Source organism: Anolis carolinensis, chromosome 5 (assembly GCF_035594765.1).
Source record: "Anolis carolinensis isolate JA03-04 chromosome 5, rAnoCar3.1.pri, whole genome shotgun sequence".
In the NCBI taxonomy this organism is placed as follows: Eukaryota; Metazoa; Chordata; class Lepidosauria; order Squamata; family Dactyloidae; genus Anolis; species Anolis carolinensis.
In genome coordinates this window covers 29,475,016-29,499,222 of record NC_085845.1, presented here as the reverse complement: position 1 = coordinate 29,499,222, position 24,207 = coordinate 29,475,016, and the positions used below count along the sequence as shown (strand labels likewise).

The window sequence follows — 24,207 nt, the reverse complement described above, 5'->3', positions numbered from 1 at the left end:
CAATGAGTTACTGGGGACCATAATAGTGAAAGAGGACATTTAAATGCATATTAGCTGCAGTATTTTTAATTGGTGGGAATCATGGTTGGGGAGGGGCAGAGAATTTCCAACTCATAGCAGTTTAGATCAAGAGCTCATCCACACCACAGAATTATAATGATATTACCATCATCCCTCCACATTTGCCGTTTTGATTTCTTCAAATTTGATTATTCATGGATTTGATCTACATAGTTCTCTCTAAGACTCCCTGGGTCCAGTGTTTTTCTGTAGTCATCTTCATCCAGTAATGCTGGAGAACCTAGAGGTTTCTAGAGAAAATACCTCTATAGGAATCTCTAGGTCCATCAATGAGATTTTGGGGTCAACATCCAATGGTCCTATTCCCCTAACCGCAGTGAATGTAAATGACTGACTATATTCTAGTGTAACTGGGTTGGTTCTGTCCCATGGAATCCCAAAGCTTCCAGTTTAGGGAGGGAGTTTAGGGAGAACTACTTAGAATTTCCTACCAAGTAGCAATAATTCCTCATCAAATTACAAACTCAAAGATTCCATAGAACAGGACAACACCAGCCGGTAAAGTGTAATAATAGCACTATCGTTCTGTGTGAATGGGCATCAGAAGATGTTACATCCATGGCTTGAAAATATTTAACCCCCACCCCTTCCAAAAAAAATCTAAAAATCTAAAAAATTAAGCCTTGGTTTTGCCATTTTGGATAAGGGACAAAATTTTACTACACTGTTGTATATAATGGCACTTGAGCATCATTGGATTTGGGTATCCGTGGAGAGTCCTAGAACCCAGTCCTAGCAGATACAGTAAAGTCTCACTTATCCAACATAAAGGGGCCAGCAGAATGTTGGATAAGCGAATATGTTGGATAATAAGGAGGGATTAAGGAAAAGCCTATTAAACATCATCAAATTAGGTTATGATTTCACAAATTAAGCACCAAAACATCATGTTATACAACAAATTTGATAGAAAAAGTAGTTCAATGTGCAGTAATGCTATGTAGTAATTACTGTATTTATGAATTTAGCACCAAAATATCACGATGTATTGAAAACATTGACTACAAAAATGTGTTGGATAATCCAGAATGTTGGATAAGTGAGTGTTGGATAAGTGAGACTCTGCTGTACCAAGAACCCATTGTAATACATATTAATAGTTATCTTAGAACCCTCAAGCCTCCCTCTAGTATTTTTTTTGTCGCTTATAATCTACTAAACTATTTTCTGAGTTAAAGAAAATAATTTTAGGCTTACTGGGTTAATTGATTTGACTTACTGCTTTCTTTTCACATGATTTGCCAAGGATAATTTCCATATCTGAATAGATATATACCTTTCAGTACTAAGTCTTCTAGTTGCTATAACAACTGGATACCTTTGATCTTGTAAGAACCTTAAGAGTATCCTTGAGAAACAAGCATTCTGCCTGTTTGGATTACTCTTCAAATCCCCAGATTACTTCAGTTAGTCTGGCAATACTAACTCACCATTATATCACAGGACTGTGTCCCCAGATAATTCATTAAGGGCTATTTAAATGTTACACTATGCTTATTAATTCCTCTAGGGCCAAGTTAAAGATCCATGAGTGTTCCCTTAAATCCCAGGAGATTTATTGCCAAATATAGACTTTAAACTGAAAATTGAATATTCCCTTTATGTATAAAATCTGGACGGTGTCCAGTTTTCTGGACAGGACATGGTGGAAGCAAGACATCTGTTAATTAAATCAGTTGTTTCTCATTCCTAAATTGCACCATGGCTGTCTATAGATTTTGGCATAAGTAGAAGCTTTGATATATTTATTTGTAAGTGTTGGATATATGCACCCAAGTGTAACAGACCAGATAAGCAATTTCAACAGATAGGAATGATGCAAAGTAAGTATGCTCTGTCTTATATAACAAGACAAAGTGAAGCTCAGTATCTATTAATTCTTATGAATTGTAAAGATTATGGTGCTGCATTTTTATTTTGGAGTTCTGTTATTCAGCGTCTTCTGAGGGCCCTTCCACACAGACATATAACCCAGAATATAAAGGCAGAAAATGCTACACTATCTGCTTTGAACTGGATTATTTGAGGCCACACTGCTATATATTCCAGTTCAAGGCAGATAATGTGGGATTTTATTCAACTGTGTGGAAGGGGCCTAAGACGCATATGTCAAACTCAAAGCCCGTGTGCCGAATCCAGCCCACTATGTCATTTTATTTGGCCCTCCAGATGCTAGACTACATCTTCTGTATTCTTTATTAGGCATCACGACTAGAATGGATGGGAGTTGTGATAAACGAACATCTGGAAGGCTGCAGTTTGTTCTATTCAGTCAAGATAATGGGTTTTGAATTTAGGTACAAGATTTATTGATATGTCTGACTTTGAAATGTCCTTTAATCTTTCCCTAACCTCAGAGCCAAAAGTGTTGTTGGGTTGCAATTCCCATTATACCCAGTCTGCATGGCAGATAATCAAAAGTGATGAGAGTTGTCATTCAGTAACATCTGGGGACCCAAATTGGGTAAAAACTAAAGAGCAATTACCACTACGTAAAACAATTATAGTTGGCCCTCTGTATTCATGGATTCTCTGTCCCTGGATTCAATGACCCTTTATAGGCAACCCTAAGGCTGATGTGGCCCTTGATGAAAATAAGTTTGACACCCTTGCTCTAAGACAGTGTTTCTCAAACTCTGCTCATCCAGGTGTTTCGGACCTCAACTCACAGAAATCCCAGGCAGCTTAACAGCTGTTAGGAATTGTGGGAGCTGAAATCCAAAACATCTGGAGGAGCACAGTTTGAGAAACTCTACTCTGCTCCTATATATCCCAGTATTGGACTACTGTTTTTGTTGTGTGCCTTCAAGTCATTTCTGACATATGACAGCCCTAACATGAACCTATCACAGGATTTTCTTGGTTGTTTGATTATTGCATTTTTATCCCATCTTTCTCCCAGAATGGGATTCAAGGCAGCTAATAATAGTGAACTCTTTGGAAATGAATGACTTCTGCTGATGTTGACCATAGAATTCTGCTAGAGGACCTAGAAAATGCCTAGAGATTCCAGCTATCTAGCTTTTAGTGCAGTGAAATTCTATGGTCAACTTCTAGTATAAGATACTATAGAATCATGCTGGAAGACCTAGAAAATGCCTAGAGATAACATATTTTTGAATGTCAGTAGGTAGAATCACTCTTGGTCCCATGGATACAAGGATCATACAGTACTACTAGATGATGTGAGAAAAAACTAGGTAGCAAATGCATAGAGCTTCCATATATTGTAGTGGGAAGAAGAAATATGGGCACACTCAAGATGGCAAGGCACACCACATTCCTCTTATAGAAGCTAACTGGTATAACTGGTATCATCAGTTATAACACTGATGATATGACAATAGTGTCTGCTATGTCTAAGGGGAACAGATATGCTTCAAAGGTACAAAAATGCTCACAGCAGTCTTTCCTCCAACAAAAGAGAATGGCTACTTCTTCTGCCTCCTTTGATTACTACCTAGGGTAGGACTGACCCTGGATCTATTTGTTGGTAAATCAGTTGAATCAAGTGTTTTGTTCTGAGTAGAAGAGAGAGAGAAAAGTCCCGATCAAGGTATTTTTGTAAGTTCACTAGGGCACATGTGGAGGTCTCAACTAAGGATAACATTTCCAGCAATTTCACAGCTAAAGGTTCCTTACCAGTTCTTCTTCCCATTTTCTTATTTGTTTGGTTTGATAATAAATTCATTACAAAACTTTTTGTGTCCAAAAGTGAATTGAGATGAGTCGTATGACTAGCATCAGATACAACCAGAAAGATGGTCCTATCACAAATGAATGTTTTTGGATTCTGGAATGAGGAAAGACGCAAACATTGTCTTCATTCTATTTTTAATCTGGTGCTTAAAGAAGTTAAGGGCCTTGTAGTGGTTTGTTGTGGCATAAATTAGTTAATAAGGACAGCTTGATCACACTTAATTCTATTGGCATTCCTTAGGTAAACATAAATCATGATAATTCCTGTGGTTCTATAACATTAAGTACCTACACTGTATTTATAGTGTAATTCTGTAATTGTATGTCTGCGTTGAAAGGAGCAGTTCAGAATAAAACCTTGTACAAAGTTTGTCTCTGAAAAACAATTAAGCTTCTTTCTGTGAAATAAGTAGAATAAATATTAGTAGACACGATTCAGGATAACCAGCATTAATCCCATAAAACGAATTAATCCGAATATCTGATCTTTTTATGTTGCAAAGGACTGGTAAGGAAACCTGAGCTCCTAACAAGAAGCTGTTGTCAAAATTAGGAATGCAAGTCTTCGTTTATTTCATCCTTGCATGCAAGAAAAAGGAATTGGAAAGGCTTCTCTGTCAGGCAAGATTACAGGAGTTTTTGAGCATTTTATGATCATTTTTCTTGTTTTTTGGTACTTTCTGTGAAGCTTTCCATTTCTGCAAAACCCAGTGCTTTTTAATAAGTGAAGATTTACATTATGCTTATGAGTGAAACCACCTTCTCTCTGCTGCCCAAACCTGCATAGGTGGTCCAGTAAAATATAATGAACAGTAGTAGAAAAACCTCCTAGGAGAAGAAGAGTGATGTTCCCCATCTTTCTCACAACAGAAGTAATCCATCAGGGAACGAAAGATATCTCACTGTGAAACCAGACACTAGAGCTGGATTGAAATGGGTTAAGATTTCATTTCATTTAAAATTGATTGGAATTCAATTGCCAGTTCTTTGACTCAAAGGAGATATTTATGACAGGATAACATTTGTTATAAACTGTTTAAGGTTACCTAAGATGACCTCTTATAAAGAGATTTCAAGAGATAATACCTGTATATACACAAAAGCCAAAAATTACATTTTTACATGCAAGTTGTATGTAATATTTAAGTAATTCTGCTCCTTTTGCTTCATTGTTAAACTTCATATGGCCTAATTTTAATGTTCTTCAGTAATTTAGAAATGCTTTAATTTATTGGGCAAAAGACTTCCAAGAAATCTGAAAACATCTTTTGCAAATGATGAATAAAATATGGAGTCCCTAAATTTCTCCCTATTTCACACCTGAACTAGTTGTTCATGGGAAATGATAATGACTCTCAACTGCACTATGCATAATAATCCATTCATATTAGCTTTTCACCTTTCCTAGAAACAATAGATGCATGGAAGAATGAATCCTTTAAAAGGAAGACATGAATTAACTAGCAACAAAAAATATCTTATACTGCATTAGATGACATTTGGCATTATCAGACAGCTGTAAAGAAAAGGCTGTTTTGCATTTTCCCTTTTATTTCAATTTGCTTTTTAAATGCAATTATGCTTTAAATAAATAAGATTCACTTCACTGGTTTCCTTCTCAGTGAGAAACTGCCTCTTTCTCCATATTCCTTTTTTTAAAGGAAAACATATGTTCAATAGTTTCATATTGCAAAAGCATTGTGATATCATTTTGTTTTGAATTGAATCAATGTAGAAGACAACAGTATCATTGTCTCTTTTTTTGCATATAACTCCAAATACATGACTGAGCCACTTATGTGGCCTTCCTCCTGGGCATAGAGCACTTTTACCATCTAAGGCTAAGATCTTGGACATGGTTATCCATGCCATGGTAAGATTAAAACTAGATTACTGATAGCAAGGTCACCTGGATGGAAAAAGGACACAGAGGGATCTTGTTGCACCTTTGCAATTAAGAAAGAAGTTGGTAGCATAAGCTTTCACAAACCTAAGCCTACTTCATCAGTTCCGTGAAGTGCCTAGGACCACACCTTTGTAGTTACGTGTGAATGGCAACAGAAATGCAAAACTTGTGGGTATGGTGATGAGATGACAAGTTTAGTTTTAATTATGGTTGTTGGGAGACAAAGGCCTAAAGCCAAGGTGAGTAGATATACATCTGAATTTGGGGGCAGAGGGATTAGAATGTAGTATGATGCTGCCTGGGAACTAGAAAGATGATGATGATGATGATGATGATGATGATGATGATGATTGATTGATTGATTGATTACACTATATAACAAAAAAAAATCTGGTTCCTGTTGAAAGCATTATTTCCTGTTTAGTTGTGGAGTACTTACTTTGAAGGTAGTTGTTATACTTCAAAAACTTGGTTTTTGTGACTGTCACAAACTATGTTAAATTGGTAGAGATTGTTTGGGATATTCATTGAAAAATTATAGCAAAATGTGCTGCAGGATTTCCAGTAAAAATATTTTTTTTGCAATTTTTCCATTTTTTTATGATAGAACCAATTAGGAATGACATTTATAATCCAGGAACAAAAATCGTGTTACATAGTGTTATTACCCACTTCTCCTCTCAAGGCTAGAAACAACATAGTTAAAACACATAAGTGAAAACATTATAACACATAGATTAAAAGACATAGAAATAAAGTTGAAACATGTTAAAATCAGGCATATCAGTAAAACGCCAGTTTAAATTCATAGTTTAAAATTGACTGGGTAGACCTGCCAAGAAAGCCATAATGTTAGGGTGTTAATATGTGTAGTGTCTCTGTTTAACACACTGTGAACGGACTGGTGTTTGTGGATACATATGAATGCTTCTGATTTTCTTTCCAGTCTTTCATTCTAGCATTTTAGCTGTTGTTTCAGGACTTCTGTTCACAGGTCCAAGATGGGATGCCCAGGAAGTTTTAGCTGTTCTGCAATAGATTTTTGTGTATTTCCATTCCCGATGTCTGATTTATGTCCATTTATCCTCTAGTACAAAGACTGACCTGTTTGCCCAATGTAGAGTGGCAGGGGGCACTGTTGACAGAGGATGTCACATTAGAAAATGAGCCAATGAAAATACCTCTAGTTTTGTGGGTAATGTGATTAGATCTTGTGATGGCATTTTTTGAATCGATATGTGGGTAGATTTGGCATGTAGGAATGTGGCAAGGTCTTGTACCAACATCACTATCTGTGTTGTGTGTCCTTCTGTAGTGAATAACTGTCAGGCTCACTTCAAAGGACCAGTCTGAACGCAGATCAAAGATAGCTGCTCTCAAATCCAATCTTTATTGAAGAATACATGACTTTGGAAAAGTCGAGAATGACCTAATGTTTACATACATCTAATTTTATCACTTCTGATGCAACGTAATACCACACGCAAATATCATCATCAAATCCCACCCCCTGGATCACATTACTACCATTCCCACACACTATATCAATTATAATTGTTTATACTTTCAACCCTGAGTTCCCAGGCACATTTTATCTTCTCCCGCCAGGTGCTTGCAGGATTGTTTATGTTATGAAGTCAGATTCAGGGCTTGGAAATTCAGCCCTGGGATCTGGCTCCATGACATGGCGCCCTCGTTTTCTTCGTCCTCCTCTTCGGTTCTTCTTTCATCATAGTTCTGAAACAAATCAAACAATAACTCTATGTGTCCATTTTGTCCAAAGTCCCCATATACTTTTTCAGTAAGCTGCGATGGAATACTGGGTGTATTTTCCCTAAACTTTTTGGCAATGCCAACTGGAAAGTTACTTCATTGATAACACCCTGTATTCTGAATGGTCCAATATATTTGGGGCTCAGTTTTCTTGAAGGTAGCCCCAATTTGATGTTTTGGGTACTTAACCACACTAGATCTCCTTTATCTAATTTATCGCCTTCCACCCTCTTTCTGTCTGCGAACGCTTTATACTTTTTGTGTGCTTCCTTTAAGGATGCAGTCACTTGACTCCAGCATTCTAGCATTTGCGTCTTCCATTTCCCTGCCTCTGTTTCCTCATTTTCTGTCCATCTTGGCAACTGGGGTAAAGGCTGTATTTCATATCCGTAAACTACTTCAAAGGGGGTTTTATTTGTTGCTGAATGTATAGTCGAATTAAAAGCTAGTTCCGCAAAAGCCAACCACCTAGACCAGTCATTTTGTCTCATGTTAGAGTACATTCGAAGGAACTGCCCAAGCGTCTGCTGAGTACGTTCTACCGCCCCGTTTGTCATGGGGTGAAAAGCAGAACTTAGACTCCTTTCTGCTCCTAGCATTTCCAAGAATTTTTCCCAAAATTTTGCTGTGAATTGTACTCCTCTGTCACTGACCACTCTACTGGGACATCCATGCAGTTTGTAAATATGATTTATGTACAGTTCAGCTAGTTTCTCGGCCGATGGTAGTTTCGTCAGCGCTATAAAGTGGGCCTGTTTAGAAAACAGGTCTAATACTGTCCAAATATAACGATGTCCTTTGCTAACCGGCAGTTCCCCCACAAAGTCCATAGCTACACATTCCCAAGGTCTGGTAGGTTCCGCTACCGTTTGTAATAATCCCATAGGCTTCCCTCCTCTCGATTTATTTCTGGCACAATCATCACATTGAACAACATGATTCTTTATGTCCTTCCTCATTCCTGGCCACCAACAATGTTTCGTTATTGCCTTTGTTGTTTTTGTAATTCCTGTATGACCAGCGCTCTGGTTGTTGTGAAAACGATGCAAAATCTTAATCCTTAATATTTCTGGGATATACAGTTTCTTGTTTACAAACCAAAATCCCCCCTTCTGCTCCCCCTTTTCTGCGTTGGATGCGATCCATTGATCTCCTTCATAAGACTGTTTCAGTTCATTTCCCCAATTATCTTCCCCGCCGAGTTCAACAAAAGCCGTGTTCTCCTTTTGGGTTTGTGCTCTTGTCCTGACAGCTAAGCCCCATTGTTTGTCAGAGAATATTGTCCCCTCTTTTGCTGTGGTTGTGCCTTCGTGTTGAGGCATGCGTGAAAGAGCATCTGCCAAGACATTCTGCTTCCCTTGAAAAAACTTTAATTGGAAATCGAATCTGCTGAAGTATTGCGCCCATCTAATTTGTTTGGGAGATAATTTTCTAGGAGATTTTAAATACTGGAGGTTCTTATGGTCAGACCAAATTTCAAATGGGATTCCGCTTCCTTCGAGGAAGTGTCGCCAGCATTCTAAGGCTTTTAATATGGCTAATGCCTCTTTTTCCCATATTGGCCAACTTTTTTCAGTTTCGCTGAACTTCCGGGACAAATATCCACAGGGTTTTAAGTTCCCATTTTGATCTTTTTGCAATAGTACTGCCCCGTACGCACAGTCTGAGGCATCGCAATGGATTATGAAAGGGCTCCTGATATCGGGGTGTTTTAGGATGGGTCCTTCTGTGAAGCATTCTTTTAGGGTTTCGAATGCCTTTTGGCATTCTGGCGTCCAACTCAGTTTGGCGCCAGGGGCTTTCACTTTTGCTGTCTCCCCTTTCCCTTTTGTTTTTAAAAGTTCAGTAAGGGGTGCGGTTATTTGCGCGAAGCCTTTTATGAAGGGTCTGTAAAAATTTGCAAACCCCAGAAATGATTGCAATTGCCTCCTTGTTTGAGGCACTCCCCATTCTTTCACATCTGATACTTTAGCTGGATCCATAGCTAACCCTTCTGGAGATATCCGATACCCCAGAAAGTCAATTTGAGTTTTATTAAATTCACATTTGGACAGTTTTGCGTACAGCTTTGCTTCCCTTAGTCTCTGCAAAACTTCCCGGACCAATTTTACGTGCTTTTCCTTATCTTCATTCACAATCAAGATATCATCAAGGAATATGAATACCCCTCTGTACAACAATGGGTGTAGTATTTCATTTATAAGCTGCATAAAGCAACTGCCTCCATTTTTTAAACCGAAAGGCAAAATTTTATATTCAAAATGGCCGAATGCGCAGGAAAATGCAGTTTTCCAAGTATCCTCCGGTTTGATTCTTAATTTATGATACGCTTCAATTAAATCCAGTTTAGTAAATATGCTCCCTTTCTTCAATACGGTAATTAAATCCTTTACTAAGGGCATAGGGTATTTATTGTCCTTAGTAATTGCGTTTAAATTTCGATAATCAATGCACAGTCGTAGGGAGTTGTCTTTCTTTCTCCTAAATAACACTGGGGCCCCGAGAGGAGAATTGGATGGCTTAATGAAGCCTCGCGCCAGGTTTTTATCAATATATTTCCTCAATTCCTCCTTCTCCTGCACAGACATGGGATATACTTTTGGTTTTGGTAGGCTTGCTCCTGGGGTTATTTCAATTTCTACTTCTATATTCCTTTTGGGAGGCAATTTACTGGCCTCTTTCTGATTGAAAACATCCACAAAGTCTCTGTATTCAGGTGGCAATAGCTGTGGGTCTATTTCACCTGCTTCATCTTCCTCGTCCACCTCTTCTGCAATTTTGCTTATCTCCCATTGCGTCTGCTGTTCTTTGAATGCTAGGCTCTTTCCTCTCCAATCTACTTCAGGATTTGCTTGTTCGAGCCATGGTATCCCTAATATTACGTGGTATGTGGCAATAGGGGCTATCACAAAGGATATTCTTCCTTCCCATTTGCCTATTTTACATGGGACCCCCCTTATTTCCTTTGTTGATACTTCCCCAGCAGCGACTGATCCATCTAGCTGCGAAAATGCAATTGGGGAGTCAAGCGCCATCTGCTGACATTTCAGCGCTCCTGCTAATTCCGGAGTTATAATATTTCTAGAACAACCACAATCCACAAATGCCTTGCATGTGGCCCGATTTTCTAGCCCCGAGAGGCAGATTGGCACTACTATCATGCGTTTGTCCCGACTCACCAATTTTTCTGAAGATTCTGGGGCCTGCACCTCCTCTTCCGCGCGCCTCCCGGTTGCTGGCTTGGGCTTTGGGGGTTTTGGCGGCTCCCCCTTCCGGGCCCAGCATTCCGCTGCCCGATGGCCCGTCTTCCCACATACAAAGCATCCCGGTTTAGGTTTGTTGTCGTCTCCTCTGGAGGGAATCCCCGGCCTCCCTCCGGGTCTTTCCTGCTTCCTCGTTTCTCCTCGACCTCTCGCCACTGGTCTTTGCTGGCCGCTGCTGCTCCTGAAGCGCTTTACTTGGGCCAGGGTGGATTCGACGCGCCCCGCTAGTTGAATCCATCCCTGGAGCGTTTCGGGGTCATCTCTGTGCGCTGCCCAGCTGAAAATCTCGGGGCGTAGTCCCTCTTTAAATAACTCCACTTTGGTCACTTCAGACCACTCTGGTACCCTTTCCGCGAGGTGGAGGAATTCCTCTGCGTACTCGGGCACTGTTTTGTCCCTCTGCTTTATTCCTTTCAGCTGGTCTCGAGCCCTCAATTGCTCTAGCCGGTCTCTGAACCGGTTTTCCAGTGCGGCGAGGAAGCGGGGCACTGACCTCAGGCATGGGTCGCGTCTGGCATGCAGTTGCACATACCAGCTGGCTGCTCCTCGCTTCAGTGTGTTGCCGATGGCTCGAACCCTGCTTGCTTCGGAGGGGAATGTGTGTGCATTGTCTTCCATGTATCCTCTGATGCTAATTAGAAAAAAGTTCAGTTCATCTGATTCCCCTCCGTATTCTAGTTTGAGATCTTCCCTTCTTGGCATCCATTCTGCGGCCCGTTGATGCTGTCTGGGAGGCATGGGGAAGGGTTGCATCAGGTTTCCTCGGGCGGCTCCTTGGAACACGCCGCGCCCCACTCCGGTGGTCATTCTGCGCGGCTCCCGAAAGTCTGCCGCCGCTGTCGGCCCTTCCGCCCATCCGCATACTGGCCTCGCTGTAGCCCCCTCATCTCGCCTTTCCTCGTCGTACGGCACATCCTCCTCCTCTTCCTGGATCCCCCGCTCCTCTCCATCTTCGTCTGCAAATCCACTGGACCCGATCCCTGGCCCCAGTGGCCTTTCCACCCCGACGCCCATTCGGGGGGTTGGGAGCTCTGTTGGGGATGGCGGCCTCAGAGTTCCCAGAGCTCGCTGGCGCTCCACTTCGCGCGCCATTCTGTCTCGGACCTCCAGCTCCTGCCAGTATTCCTCATCTCCCTCGTCCCTTGCCGCCACGGGACTCTGCGTTGACGCTCGCTGGCCCCTCTGGCTCCAATCTCCTTCTTTACTTGGCTCTCTCTCGGCGCCATATCGGATGGGCTCCTTTTGGAGATTCTCTTCCAATAGTGGCACCAACCTCCCCACGGTTTCCGACAGCCTGGATAAATTAGTTTCCAGGATGGATAACCGCAGGGCCACGGTCTCCGGCATACTTCCTCCAGATCCCCAACTGGTTTCTGCAGCCGCAGAGACGCCTCTTCCTCCCCTGGGAATCCTCTGGGTCACGCCGTTCGGCCTGGGGTACCCCGTAGAGGAAGCTATGGCTTGCAGCGTCTCTTCTCTCTTCGGCCGGGCCCCTTGCAAAGGCCTCCCTGCCCCATTTGGGCTTTGATCTCCTTCTTCACTCATTATCACTTCACTGCGAATTCCGCAGGAGGGTGAGAACTGGATTCTCGACTTAAATGTCAGGCTCACTTCAAAGGACCAGTCTGAACGCAGATCAAAGATAGCTGCTCTCAAATCCAATCTTTATTGAAGAATACATGACTTTGGAAAAGTCGAGAATGACCTAATGTTTACATACATCTAATTTTATCACTTCTGATGCAACGTAATACCACACGCAAATATCATCATCAAATCCCACCCCCTGGATCACATTACTACCATTCCCACACACTATATCAATTATAATTGTTTATACTTTCAACCCTGAGTTCCCAGGCACATTTTATCTTCTCCCGCCAGGTGCTTGCAGGATTGTTTATGTTATGAAGTCAGATTCAGGGCTTGGAAATTCAGCCCTGGGATCTGGCTCCATGACATTTGAGATTGGAAGGCAAATAAAAATTTGCCACCAAGAGCTTCTGTGATTGCACCATTGTTGTAGTGGTCTCAGCTGGAAGCTATATGGGGCCACTGGTGGAGTCCTGTCATTTCTTGTTTTTAATCTGTTCTGTAATATATAAGCCCTGGGTACAAATACTGCCCTGCTTCTTTTGTTTTTGTTTCTTTAACTTCATATGATAGGTACTTTAGCTTCTCAAATGGTTGTAATTCTATGAGTTTGACATCAATTTATGAGTTTGGCTGAGAAAGCTACTGAATACTGAATCAATATCTTGCAATTTAAATGCAGAGTTTGAAAAAGTTACTTTTTGGACTTAAACTCCCAGAATACTTTGGCCATGTGGGTTTGGGTTTTCTGGGAATTATAGGTCAAAAATAACTGTTCCAAGCTCTGATTAAATGCAGCAAATAGGATATATATTGACAATGTTGAAACATTTTCATGTAAACAGAAGCCTAATTATCCAGCTCACATTTCCACAGTCTGTGTTCATTCAGACTCACTAAAAGCTTTAGGATTGAGCATTAAGGCTTTTAAACAGAGGCTGGATGACCATCTGTCGGGGGTGCTTGGAATGCAATTTTCCTGATTCTTGGCAGGAGGTTGGACTGGATGGCCCACAAAGTCTTATCCAACTCTATGATTCTATAATTCCAGCAGATGTTGAACCTGTATATGATGCACTTTCTGTCCTGGTTTGTTCCTGATGAATTTTCAGGACTAGCCATGGCTTTTTAAACCTAGAGCTAAACCTAAGGCAAGGCATGGTGGTTGTTTCATCTGGAAGGTTTCCAATACAGAGCTAAATTCCCATGTCTCAGGCCCCTTCCACACAGCTGAATACAATCCCACATTATCTGCTTTGAATTGGAATATATGGCAGTGTGGACTCAGATAACCCAGTTCAAAGCAGATAATGGTGGATTTTTCTGCCTTGATATACTGGGTTATATGGCTGTGTGGAAGGGCCCTCAGTTGCATTGACTTGGTTCCTTTTGTGCTTTTAAATATTCCAAACAGATTCCCTTTCTCTTAAGTTAAAATCTAATCTCACCTAGCAAAAGGAAGTCATTAAGAACTTCTGAGTCATTCATTTATCTTGGTAGGGTTTGTATTTGCTACTAAACTGATAATAGCATAACTTCCCAGAGGGAAACTTGGAGAATTGTAACTCTGTAAGGCAGTTAGATCTTGAACAAAGAACTGTAATGACTAGCATTGAGGTGTGGCAAAATAACTAAGGCAAGGTTTAGTTGGAGTTTTAATGAGATAGATAGGATTTGAGCTATGGTGCAATACTCACTTTTGCTTTCTTGTAGTATTTAAAGTATAGTCCTATATATACTTATCTGCATATCGGATGCTTTGCCATTAAAGGAAATTAACTTTGTGTTATTAGTCATTTTAACTGGAAGATGGGAATTACAATCCTCCTGATGTTGATGAACTATTGCTCTCATCATTCCTCAGAATCAACTGTGCTGGCTAGGACTTCTGGAGAGTACAGTCCAACAGCAACTCGATTGTCTCCTGACACTCACCTCGATTTTACTTGGACAAAGGTGGCATTGGAACTAATTTTGTACCTTCCCAAATGACGATGCCAATTTTCATTACAATTGTATGTCCTGGTGGACATGTATAGATTAGGCTGGGCAAAGTAAGACTGTTTTTGTGGTATTTGACCCCCTCTCCAGGCTTGATGGGGGGGAAAGAGAATGATTTTCTTCCCCTGGAAGCCTCATTAAGTAGCAACTCATCTTTTCTTTCCCTGGGTTAATTAACTTTTTATATAAAAAAAATATCTTTGTCAGTGCCAGAAGTGTACTACTGATCACTTTAGGCTTGTTTTCAGTTTTTAGCATTCACACAGTTTGTAGGTGGTTCAGAAGATTTCATCTCATTTTCTATCCCTATGATCATTAAATTTTGAAAAAAAAAATGGCTTGTTGTGGAAACACTGATTGGTGAGAAAACTTCACCTTTTCCCCATGATAACTCTTTCAGGAGTGAATTTCCCTTCCAAGGGTAGATTTCTCTCACTTCCTTTTGTCTAACCCCCATTCTTAACTATGAGTCCCTTGTAAGTCGGAAGTTTTATGACTCAGGGGCTGCCTGTAATTGATACAGCTGAGAATACATACCTGTTCAGTCATCCCTCCACATATGCAGTTTTTACTTTTACAGATTTGATTATTTGGGAATTTGATCAATGTTATCTCTAGGAATTTCTGGGTTTTCCAGTGATAATGTATGGTCAGCTTCCTCTGGTCATGCTAAAGGACCTAGAGACTTCTACAGAGAACACCTCTTAGAAATCTCTAGATCTTTCTGTGCAAGTCTATCAGCTTCCAGCAAAAGTCAACCATAGAATCATGCTGAAAGACCTAGAAATTCCTAAAAAGGTATTCTCTCAATTTAAAAAGTAGCAGTTTCTTTATTTGTGTTCAGAAGATTTCACCTCACTATCTGACCTTGTGATAATTGGATTTTGAAAAAAAATGACTTGTTGTGGAAACAAGGATTGGTGAGAAAGTTTCAGAGGAGTCACTTTTTCCCCCATGATAACTCTTTCAGGAGTGAAAAAAATAGCAATTTCTTCATTCGTGGTTTTTTCCCTATCATGGGTTCCCTTTATGCCAGTGAATGTGGAGGAGTGACAGTACACACCTTTGTCTATTTGTCCTTCTTTCCATCCTGTGTTAGTAACATGTTAGATAATTCACAGAATATATAGATAACAATAAGTGTTCTTTTTTTCTCCTTCACTTATATATGTAAAGTTTAAAATAAACTATGAGCAAAACATCCTGACCACCTGTGTAAATATCCATATCCATAGCCTCAATGGGTGTTATCTTTCTCCTTTTTAATGACAACTGTCTGTTCTCTCTCTGTTTTTTTCTCTCTTCATGAAGTATATTTGGTGCTGTTCGAACGGGTGCTTATATGGTGTACATTTTGATGACCAAAGGACTAAAGCAGTCAGTTTGCGACCAGAGTTTTTACAATGGGCCTGTCAGCAAATTCTGGGCTTATGCATTTGTGCTAAGCAAAGCACCAGAACTAGGTGAGTACCTTCTCTTCCTTTTTTTTTCATTCCATGGGGTACATTTGGAGCAAAAGAGCAAGGTCGGGAAAAGCTTTCTGCTTAGCAATTGAAAAATGCTTTCTAAATGTTGCAGTCAGTCAGTACATTAATCATCCAACCATTCTTCTCATATTTGCAATCCCAAAGGATTTTTCTCAGCTGAACAAAGTGGTAAAACATCAAAAATCACAATGACAACCAAAATCCTTTGGGAAATATTTATCCTTAACCAATGCTGTTTTGTTTAGAGTATTCAGATATTCATCAACAACACAGGAACATATTCATCAGTCCAGTCAGTGCTCAAAACAAGCATCAGTTTTGAATCAGTGGTGCTCCACTAACAATCTACTGCAGCTATTGTTATTTATTCTGGAGTAGTTTCATGAAAATTGCATAGATGATGATGAAATACAGCCTTCCCAGTGAAATCTTACTGTAGGACAAATATAAAATAACTATTCGGGATATAAACTATATCAAATTCCTTTCACATAATTCAGCTAGCCTTTTATCATAGTGTAAGTGAATGTTCTGAACATCTTGACTTCTAAAAATACACATAGGCATTGAATACAGACAGTATAATGTCTGGCAGCTTTATTGTAGAATGAACCGGTTGCTGAATATCAGGTGCAAGAACCTGAGGAATTCTGGGATTTGCAGTTTTAAGGAGGAGTTTTTTTTAGAATTCTTAGCCTCAGATCTCTAGTGCCCCACCAAGCCCCAGGATTTCATAAGGCATTGCCACAGTAGCTAAGTGTATAGATGTGTGCTACAATTCTCACTGCTGAATCTAGACCAGTGGTTCTCAACCTGTGGGTCCCCAGATGTTTTGGTCTTCAACCCCCAGAAATCCTGACATCTGGTAAAGTGGCTGTGATTTCTGGGAGTGGTAGGCCAAAGCACCTGGGGACCCACAGATTGAGAACCACTGGTCTAGACCATTCCAAAATCACATGTGTTGCTAATAGTCATGTGCACACTGTGCTACATTACTACCTGGTGAATGGCCATCTGCATTCACCTATAGAGGCCAAACATGTAGAGTTGTGAGAAGTCACTGAAAAACATGATACAGTGCTCCCCCCCCCCCCCGACAAGTCCATATAAATTTAATTGGAATTCATGAGGTCACTTGGGACCTCATCACATTGTTGAGGGGCAGTGGGGGGATTCGCCACTCAGTGTGGCAAATCTGTGGGGCAGCGGGGAAAACTGTTGTCCCATTCCCCACATTGCCTGCTGCCCCCTTATATCATCCCATGGGGGGAAGTGTTGTCATACGGCTTCCCCCTGTTCTTATTTATGGAACACAGGAAGTCTTCTGTGTTCCCAGGGAAGCCTCCTTCACGTGATAGAGTCATAGGAAAGCATCTTGTCATTTGTAGCACTTATTCTTTCCATTAAGTGTTACATAAATGTTCATTTACCGTATATACTTCTAAATCAAGGACAGGTTTTTGGCCAAAATTTTGGTTTTTAATCTGACACATAGATAAAGCAAAGGTTATGCTGTGCAGAGAGGAAAGCTCTTGCACTGCTTCAGGTGGGCAGCTCCCCCTGGCGGTCACCATTTTTATATCTAAGGATTCAAAAAGGCAAGAAGCAGCATCATGGCAGAGATCATACAGAGGGTTGCAGCAACTTTTAGATCGTCCCAGCACAGACTGTGGGCCCTTCCACACAGCCCTATATCCCAGAATATCAAGGCAGGAAATCCCACAATATCTGCTTTGAACTGGGTTATTTGAGTCCATACTCAGATAATGTGGGATTTTCTGCCTTGATATACAGTGTTCCCTCACTTATCGTGGGGGTTACGTTCCAGGACCATCCGTGATAAGTGAAAATCTTTGAAGTAAGGATGCCAGGCTTCTCCTTAGGAAGGAAGTAGAAAGAGGGAGGGAGGGAGAGAAGAAAGGGAAACATAGTGCTGCCTCCTTCTCCTCCCGCTGCCATTTGGGCTACTTCTCCACCCATCCGCCCATACCCAACTGAGACCACCTCCACTGTAAATCATAGGTTAAAAGGTAAAGGTTTCCCCTGACATTAAGTCCAGTCATGTCTGACTCTGGGGGTTGGTGCTCATCTCCATTTCTAAGCCAAAGAGCCGGCATTGTCCATAGACACCTCCAAGGTCATGTGGCCAGCATGACTGCATGGAGCGCCGTTACCTTCCCGCTGGAGCGGTCCCTATTGATCTACTCACATTTGGCATGTTTTCGAACTGCTAGGTCGGCAGAAGCTGGAGCAACAGCAGGCGCTCACTCCGCTCCCGGGATTTGAACCTGGGACCTGGGAACCTGGGATTTGAACCTGAACCTGCAAGTTCAGCAGCTCAGTGCTTTAACACACTTCGCATAAGTTTTTAGAATTCATAATATTATTTTAGTGTTTATTAAAAAAACTGCGAAACAGCAAGGGTGTGAAAAGTGAACCGCAAAGTAGCGAAGGAACTCTGAACTGAGATATAGGGCTGTGGAAGGGCTCTAAACTCCAGCTTTTGCCACTCTACTCAGGGCCCTTCCACACAGCCATATAACCCAGAATAACAAGGCAGACAATCCACAATATCTGCTTTGAACTGGATTATCTGAGTCCACACTGCCATATAATCCAGTTCAGTGTGGATTTTATATAGCTGTGTAGAAGGAGCCTCTGAGAAAGGGATAGTTCTGTTTGTTTGTTTTTTAACAAGAGTTGAAATACTATATTCATATTGACCTGTAGATAAATCAACCCATGTTATTTGAGTCAATTTTGTGATTAACATTTCTAGACTTGTACATGAGTATATACAGTAACTGAGTTCTTTAAAAAAATTACCTGACCATTCATAAACCTGCAGAAGGGGAAAATCTACTCTATATTTCCAAGAAGCTCCAAACCTGGAAGTAACCTGGAACCTGTTCACTTTCTAGAACCCTGCTAATTGGTCTTAAAATTGTGGTCTAAATCTTGATATTAAACCCAACTAGAACCATGGGATCATTTGAATTTATCCATTTGTTAACCGTTATTCAACTATTGATCAAATGGGTCCATTTTAGTTGGAACTGTTCAACAGGAAGCCATCCTGTGTATTATATTATTGTTTAAACCACACATATGCTTTGAATCTAACTCTGTTCTTCTCATTTGTTTATCTTTGCCAGGAGATACAATATTTATTATTCTTAGGAAACAGAAGCTCATCTTTCTCCATTGGTACCACCACATTACTGTACTGCTGTATTCCTGGTACTCTTATAAGGACATGGTGGCTGGTGGTGGCTGGTTTATGACCATGAACTATGGTGTGCATGCGGTCATGTACACATACTACGCCTTGCGGGCTGCTGGCTTCAGAGTGTCACGCAAGTTTGCCATGTTTATCACTTTGTCGCAGATCACCCAGATGTTCGTGGGATGCATTATCAACTACCTAGTCTTTGCCTGGATGCAACAAGGCCAATGCCACTCTCATGTTTCAAACATTGTCTGGTGTTCCCTCATGTACCTCAGCTACTTTGTGCTCTTCTGCCATTTCTTTTTTGAGGCATACATTGGCAAAGCCAGAAAAGCAAGGAAGGCCGAGTAAAGCTAGAAAACAAGACAGAAGCTGCGTCTCAGGTCATCCACAAAACCAACGAACACAAAGGAAAAAAAATGGCACAAGGAAACATTTTGTGTATGGTGCAACTAAAACCCAGCAGCCAAGGAACAGCTAGGCTTGTTCAAACCAGTAAGTTTATGATCCTGTCATGGTGAGGGCTCACTGAGTGATCTCAAAAGGCTGCTGTAAGATATTTTCCTTCTTGCATCTGTCTGCTCTTAAAACACACACATTTTTTTTAAAAAAAGAAAGCAAAAGCAAATGAAGATAGGGATTTTGCAAAATAAAAGATTAAAACATCTTGTTTCCCTGAGCATAGATGACTTTTATTAAAAAGAAGTAATTATTTATATATCCTTTCTAACTTTCATTTTTCTAAATTTAGAACGTGAACCAATTTTAAGCAGGAGGAACATGACCATTTGGAGCTGCCTTGTTTCCCTGTCAGAGGATCTGGCCCCTTACCTTTTACTCTGACTAGCAGCAATTCTCCAAAATCTCAGACAGTTGCCCTGCAACTTGAGATCTCATGGTTAAAGAACAGAGAGCCCAGAGGTGAAACCTGAAATCTTCTGCATTCTCCTTTAGGTGAGCTTTGCCCTCTCCAATAACCACCAGTGTTTTTTGCAGTCCAAAAGAGCAACAAGCAAAATCCTTTCTCCTGAGAAGAGTTGTCCACTAAAAAGCTCCAATGTATAACTGAAAGGTTAATCCTGGGTGTCTGTTTTAGATAGCCATTATTCCACTGAAATAATAAATGGAGAAGAATTGGAGGATATCTTGTGTGCATGTTCTGTATACTATCCTGGAAAAGATCTGATATGCCAACTAAAGATGTGATGTGAGATACTGATCTAGGATTCGCTATTGTTGAGATGCATATCAGACAATTCGTTCAAGTGCATTTTCATGTTTAAAAGCAAAACACCGAAGAGTTTAAGATGCACACAACACATCTTGCTTGGGGTTAAAAATACGTGAGAGCAAGGGGGAGAAATGAAGGGGCTAAGTTATAGGCGGTATATCAGAGCAGGCTGGCTCTCAAAGTGCTCTAAGACTCTTCCCAAAGGGCACCATTGTTCCCAAGACCAGTTCTAGCATATTGTTTTAAAGGCAAAAAATACGGTTGCTGTGGGTTTGTTGTGTTATAATGCATTGTCAACAACACCAGTCTAAAGTCAGTTGCTTGGGCTAGGTAGGTGCTGTTCATGCACTGACATGCTGGACATATTCTGAGTGTATATCTACAGCACTCAGTCCAAAGCCATCTCTTGAAATGCAAATATTGCAGTGGGGGCTGAATTTTGAAACAAACATAAGTGCACAAGAGCTCTGTGCTTGGGGTGGCTTCCCTTTTTCTTCTGGCTCTTGACCCCTGCCATAATTCCCAATTCAAGATCAAGAAATTGTTGTCACTAAGAGAACCTGTGGTGTGTCTGTGTGGACATGCGTGCCTGCACGTCTACCATATAACCCAAACCGTCTACAAGGAAAGGTGTATGGAAAACATCAGTTTCTGTTCCTAACAAATGAATGCAAGCAAGACTCCAATAGCCATGAGTCAAGGAGCCATCACAGACAGAAGAAAGCACTAGCTGCCCTAAGCACAACACAGCCCTGGCGTCACAGCATTAAGTGCAATTTGAGTGAAAGGTGCAAAGATTAAATGGAAAATCTAAATATCTTTAGACAGGTTTTAGTGTTGGGTAGAAACTTCAGGGAAGACAACCCTGTGGAGTGGAAGATGTTTTATATTTTTATGAACTTAAAAGAATAGATATTTGCAACCTTAATAGCATTCTGCAGGACTTTATGTGACTTTAGGTAACACTGTGCTTCTGCGTTTGCCTCGCAAGCAATGCAAAGATGTTCAAAGTGCCCTCCTCTGGTCACTTGGAGATATTACAAAGGAAGACATAACTGGCATCGTCCTACTCAAGAGTTTTAAATGGGGGAAAGCTTGACTGGAGTAATTGTGCTGCAACAAATTAACTCTAATGTCCAGAGAGAACTATTCATAGTTTAGAAACTGAATCTGTAGAAAGAAAAATATACTGTAGCATTCTTGATCACTCAAAGAGACACCTGGTTCTTTGGTCAGCTGCAGAAGACAAAATATTTCACTCTTAACCTCAGAGAATTAGCTGAAAAGAGCCATATTTTCTACAAGGAAAAAGTAGATTGTATTATCTGTAAGATTTCAGTCCTTACAAAGCCAAATAAAATGTGTTAACGTTCCTAGTACTTCAAAGAAACAAGTATGTAAACTTGATGTTATAACTGTGTTAACATAGTACTCTCAATTGTATCAGTTTGGTAGTTTAAACATAAACAGTTAGAAGAGGAACCAATTAAGAGCCGCTGTTCTACATAGAAAGTCATACATGGCTATAAGCTACACCCCATTAACTACTTGTTTTTGTGAATTGTCCAAAATTTAAGCCGAGGGGCAGAATCACTCTTTTTTGTTCCGGCTATTGCAAAATGTCAGCTTTCTTACTTTAATCCAAGACTGTACAATACAACGTATTCCCCCCCCCCCCCCCCAACTTTAGCTTCACCTCTGTTGTCCGTCATTCATAGCACAGAGCTGATGTAATATCCTGTTAGACATAACAAGGGCTTAAATGTCTCATGATGTGCAGTAAGACTGCTACATTCTGTATTATGTGAGTAGTGTTTTTAAGGGAGGGGGGACCAATGAAAAAGCTCTCTGGGGTTTAAGTCATGACTGGAAAAAAACAAAGAGTTAATCCCTGTCTTGTTTAAGTTGCAGATGTTCTGCCAGTGTTATACATCACCAAAAGAACAGCAAACTGTTACATTCAGTAGAACATATGACATAATCTTAATTTATAGAACTCCTGTATGAATGGAAATGTCAATTAAAATGTAAACTATGTCATTTTTACAGTTTGGGGAGTAGATTATATCCTACAATATAAGCCTTTAACAAAAAACATCTCCCTCTTTCTTCCAATCTGCAGTATTTGAAGCAAGCCAAAATATGTTATTATGGACATGCAAAATTATTTGGGAGCAATAGTAAGCAATTCTCTGTTGTGCCATTTATTTTATGTCTCTCATTTGTTTTTGTGCAAGCTGATCTCATGGATCTTTCTCAGATCAGTTTTCTCTCTTCTCCCATCTCTCTGTTTGGAAATAAACGGAAAAGGCATTATAGAAGGGAACTGAAGAACTGTGTTATAATTTTTTCTCTCTCTGAAACCTAATGTTGGCCATACATTGGGGTTGCAGCCCATTCCATACTTATTTAGAACAGTAGGCCCTCCACATATTCTGAGATTAGAGGCACAGGACCCACAGAAAAGTTGAAAAAACACATTTTTTTGTATCTCTGTAGGTCCCCCAGGTGTTTTGGCCTACAACTCCCAGAAATCCCAGCCAGTTTACCAGATGTTAGGATTTCTGGGAGTTAAAGGCCAAAACATCTCGGGACCCACAGGTTGAGAATTACTGCTCTAGTGCAACATTATGGTAAACTTTCACCAGATGTTGACCACGGAGCCACACTGCAGGATCCAGAGATTCCTATAAAAAATATATTAATCAAATACATGAATAATTAGAACCTGCAAATATGGAGGGCCAACTGTATTCCTGTTTGGTGTACTAGGTCTTGGTTTTCAATAAACGTAATAAAAACACTAGATATTTGTAGATATTTCCCCTCCAATGTTACTCTTGAATGAATAACTGACAAGTGACACTTTAGAGCAGGGGTCCTCAAACCTTTTAAGCAGAGGGCTGGTTCACTCTCCCTCAGACTGTTGGGGGGTGGACTATAGTTTGAAAAAAACATGAACAGATTCCTATGTGCACTGCACATATGTGCAAAAATAAATAAAAGAACTATACAATGTTTAAAATGAAGAAAATTTTAACCAACATAAACTTACTAGTATTTCAATGGGAAGTGTGGGCCTGCTTTTGGCTGATCAGATAATCAAGTTATTTAAGATTGTTGTTGTGTGCCTTTAAGTCATTTCAGACTTAGGACGACACTTAGTCTAAAGTTTAGGGCAGGGGCTAGGTAAATGACTTTGAAGGGCCACATCCTTAATTTGGGGACCCCTTCTTTAGAGATTCAAACAGAACCATTACTGTAACTGGGAGCCGGGGTGGTACAATGGGTTAAACCAGTGATTCCCAAAGTGGGCGCTACCGCCCCCTGGTGGGCACTGGAGCAATCCAGGGAGGTGGTAATGGCATTTATTAGGACACGGGGGCGGGGCCAGGGGAGGGGCGGGGCCTCTTCCCAAGTGCCAGAGACAGGGCTGAGCACCTGAGGTGCCTGTTAGGACACACAGGGGGTGGAGCTAGAGGAGTGGGCGGGGCTTCTTCCCAAGAGCCCGAAATAGGGCTGAGAATCTATACCTCTCCTGAGGCGCGTGTTGGGACACAGGGCAGAGCTAGGGAAGGGGGCGGGGCCTCCTTCTAAGAGCCTGAGACAGGGCTGAGCCTCTACACCTCTCCTGAGAGGCCTTTTAGGACTAAAGGACAGGGCTAGGGGTGGGGCGGGGTCTCTTCCCAAGAGCACGAGACAATGCTGAGCTTCTGTATATCTCCTCTGAGGCGCTTGTTAGAACACGGGGCTGGGGTATAGAGGTCCAGCCCTGGCAGGCATTTTGGGAAGAGGCCCTGCCCCCTCCTCTAGCCCTGCCCCTGTGTCCTGGCAGGCACTGCAGCACAAGGATAGAAGCTTAGCCCTACCTCAGAACTCAGAACTCCGCCCATCCCAGTCCTGGCCTCCCATTTGTGGCCCCGCCCCCCTCCCCCTCCCAGCCC

General features: G+C 41.1%; 2 protein-coding genes across 4 annotated transcripts in view; one reads left to right on the top strand and one right to left on the bottom strand.

The window, feature by feature from the left end:
- elovl6 (ELOVL fatty acid elongase 6) overlaps window positions 1-22,597 on the top strand; it is a 101,765-nt gene extending 79,168 nt beyond the window's left edge. For all 3 annotated transcript variants that reach the window (XM_003221752.4, XM_062983017.1, XM_008112106.3), the window contains exons 3-4: window positions 15,628-15,779; window positions 18,959-22,597. In XM_003221752.4, the coding sequence (XP_003221800.1) occupies window positions 15,628-15,779; window positions 18,959-19,383 (577 nt within the window). In that variant the 3' untranslated portion in view covers window positions 19,384-22,597. The remainder of the gene's footprint in view (window positions 1-15,627; window positions 15,780-18,958) is intronic.
- LOC134299634 (uncharacterized) lies at window positions 7,049-12,682 on the bottom strand. Its single transcript, XM_062983015.1, has 2 exons — window positions 10,639-12,682; window positions 7,049-7,423 (listed from the first exon to the last, which is right to left on the bottom strand). Exons 1-2 carry the CDS (start codon window positions 12,265-12,267, stop codon window positions 7,316-7,318), a joined length of 1,737 nt encoding a protein of 578 aa, XP_062839085.1. The 5' UTR covers window positions 12,268-12,682; the 3' UTR covers window positions 7,049-7,315.
- Window positions 22,598-24,207: the final 1,610 nt, after the last annotated feature.

Bases quoted from the DNA above. Each gene is read 5' to 3' on its own strand.
- LOC134299634 (XM_062983015.1), bottom strand. From the start codon at position 12,267: ATGAGTGAAGAAGGAGATCAAAGCCCAAATGGGGCAGGGAGGCCTTTG. The intron at 7,424-10,638 runs GTGAGTCGGGAC...GATTTGTTTCAG, and splicing joins CAGAATCTTCAGAAAAATTG to AACTATGATGAAAGAAGAAC.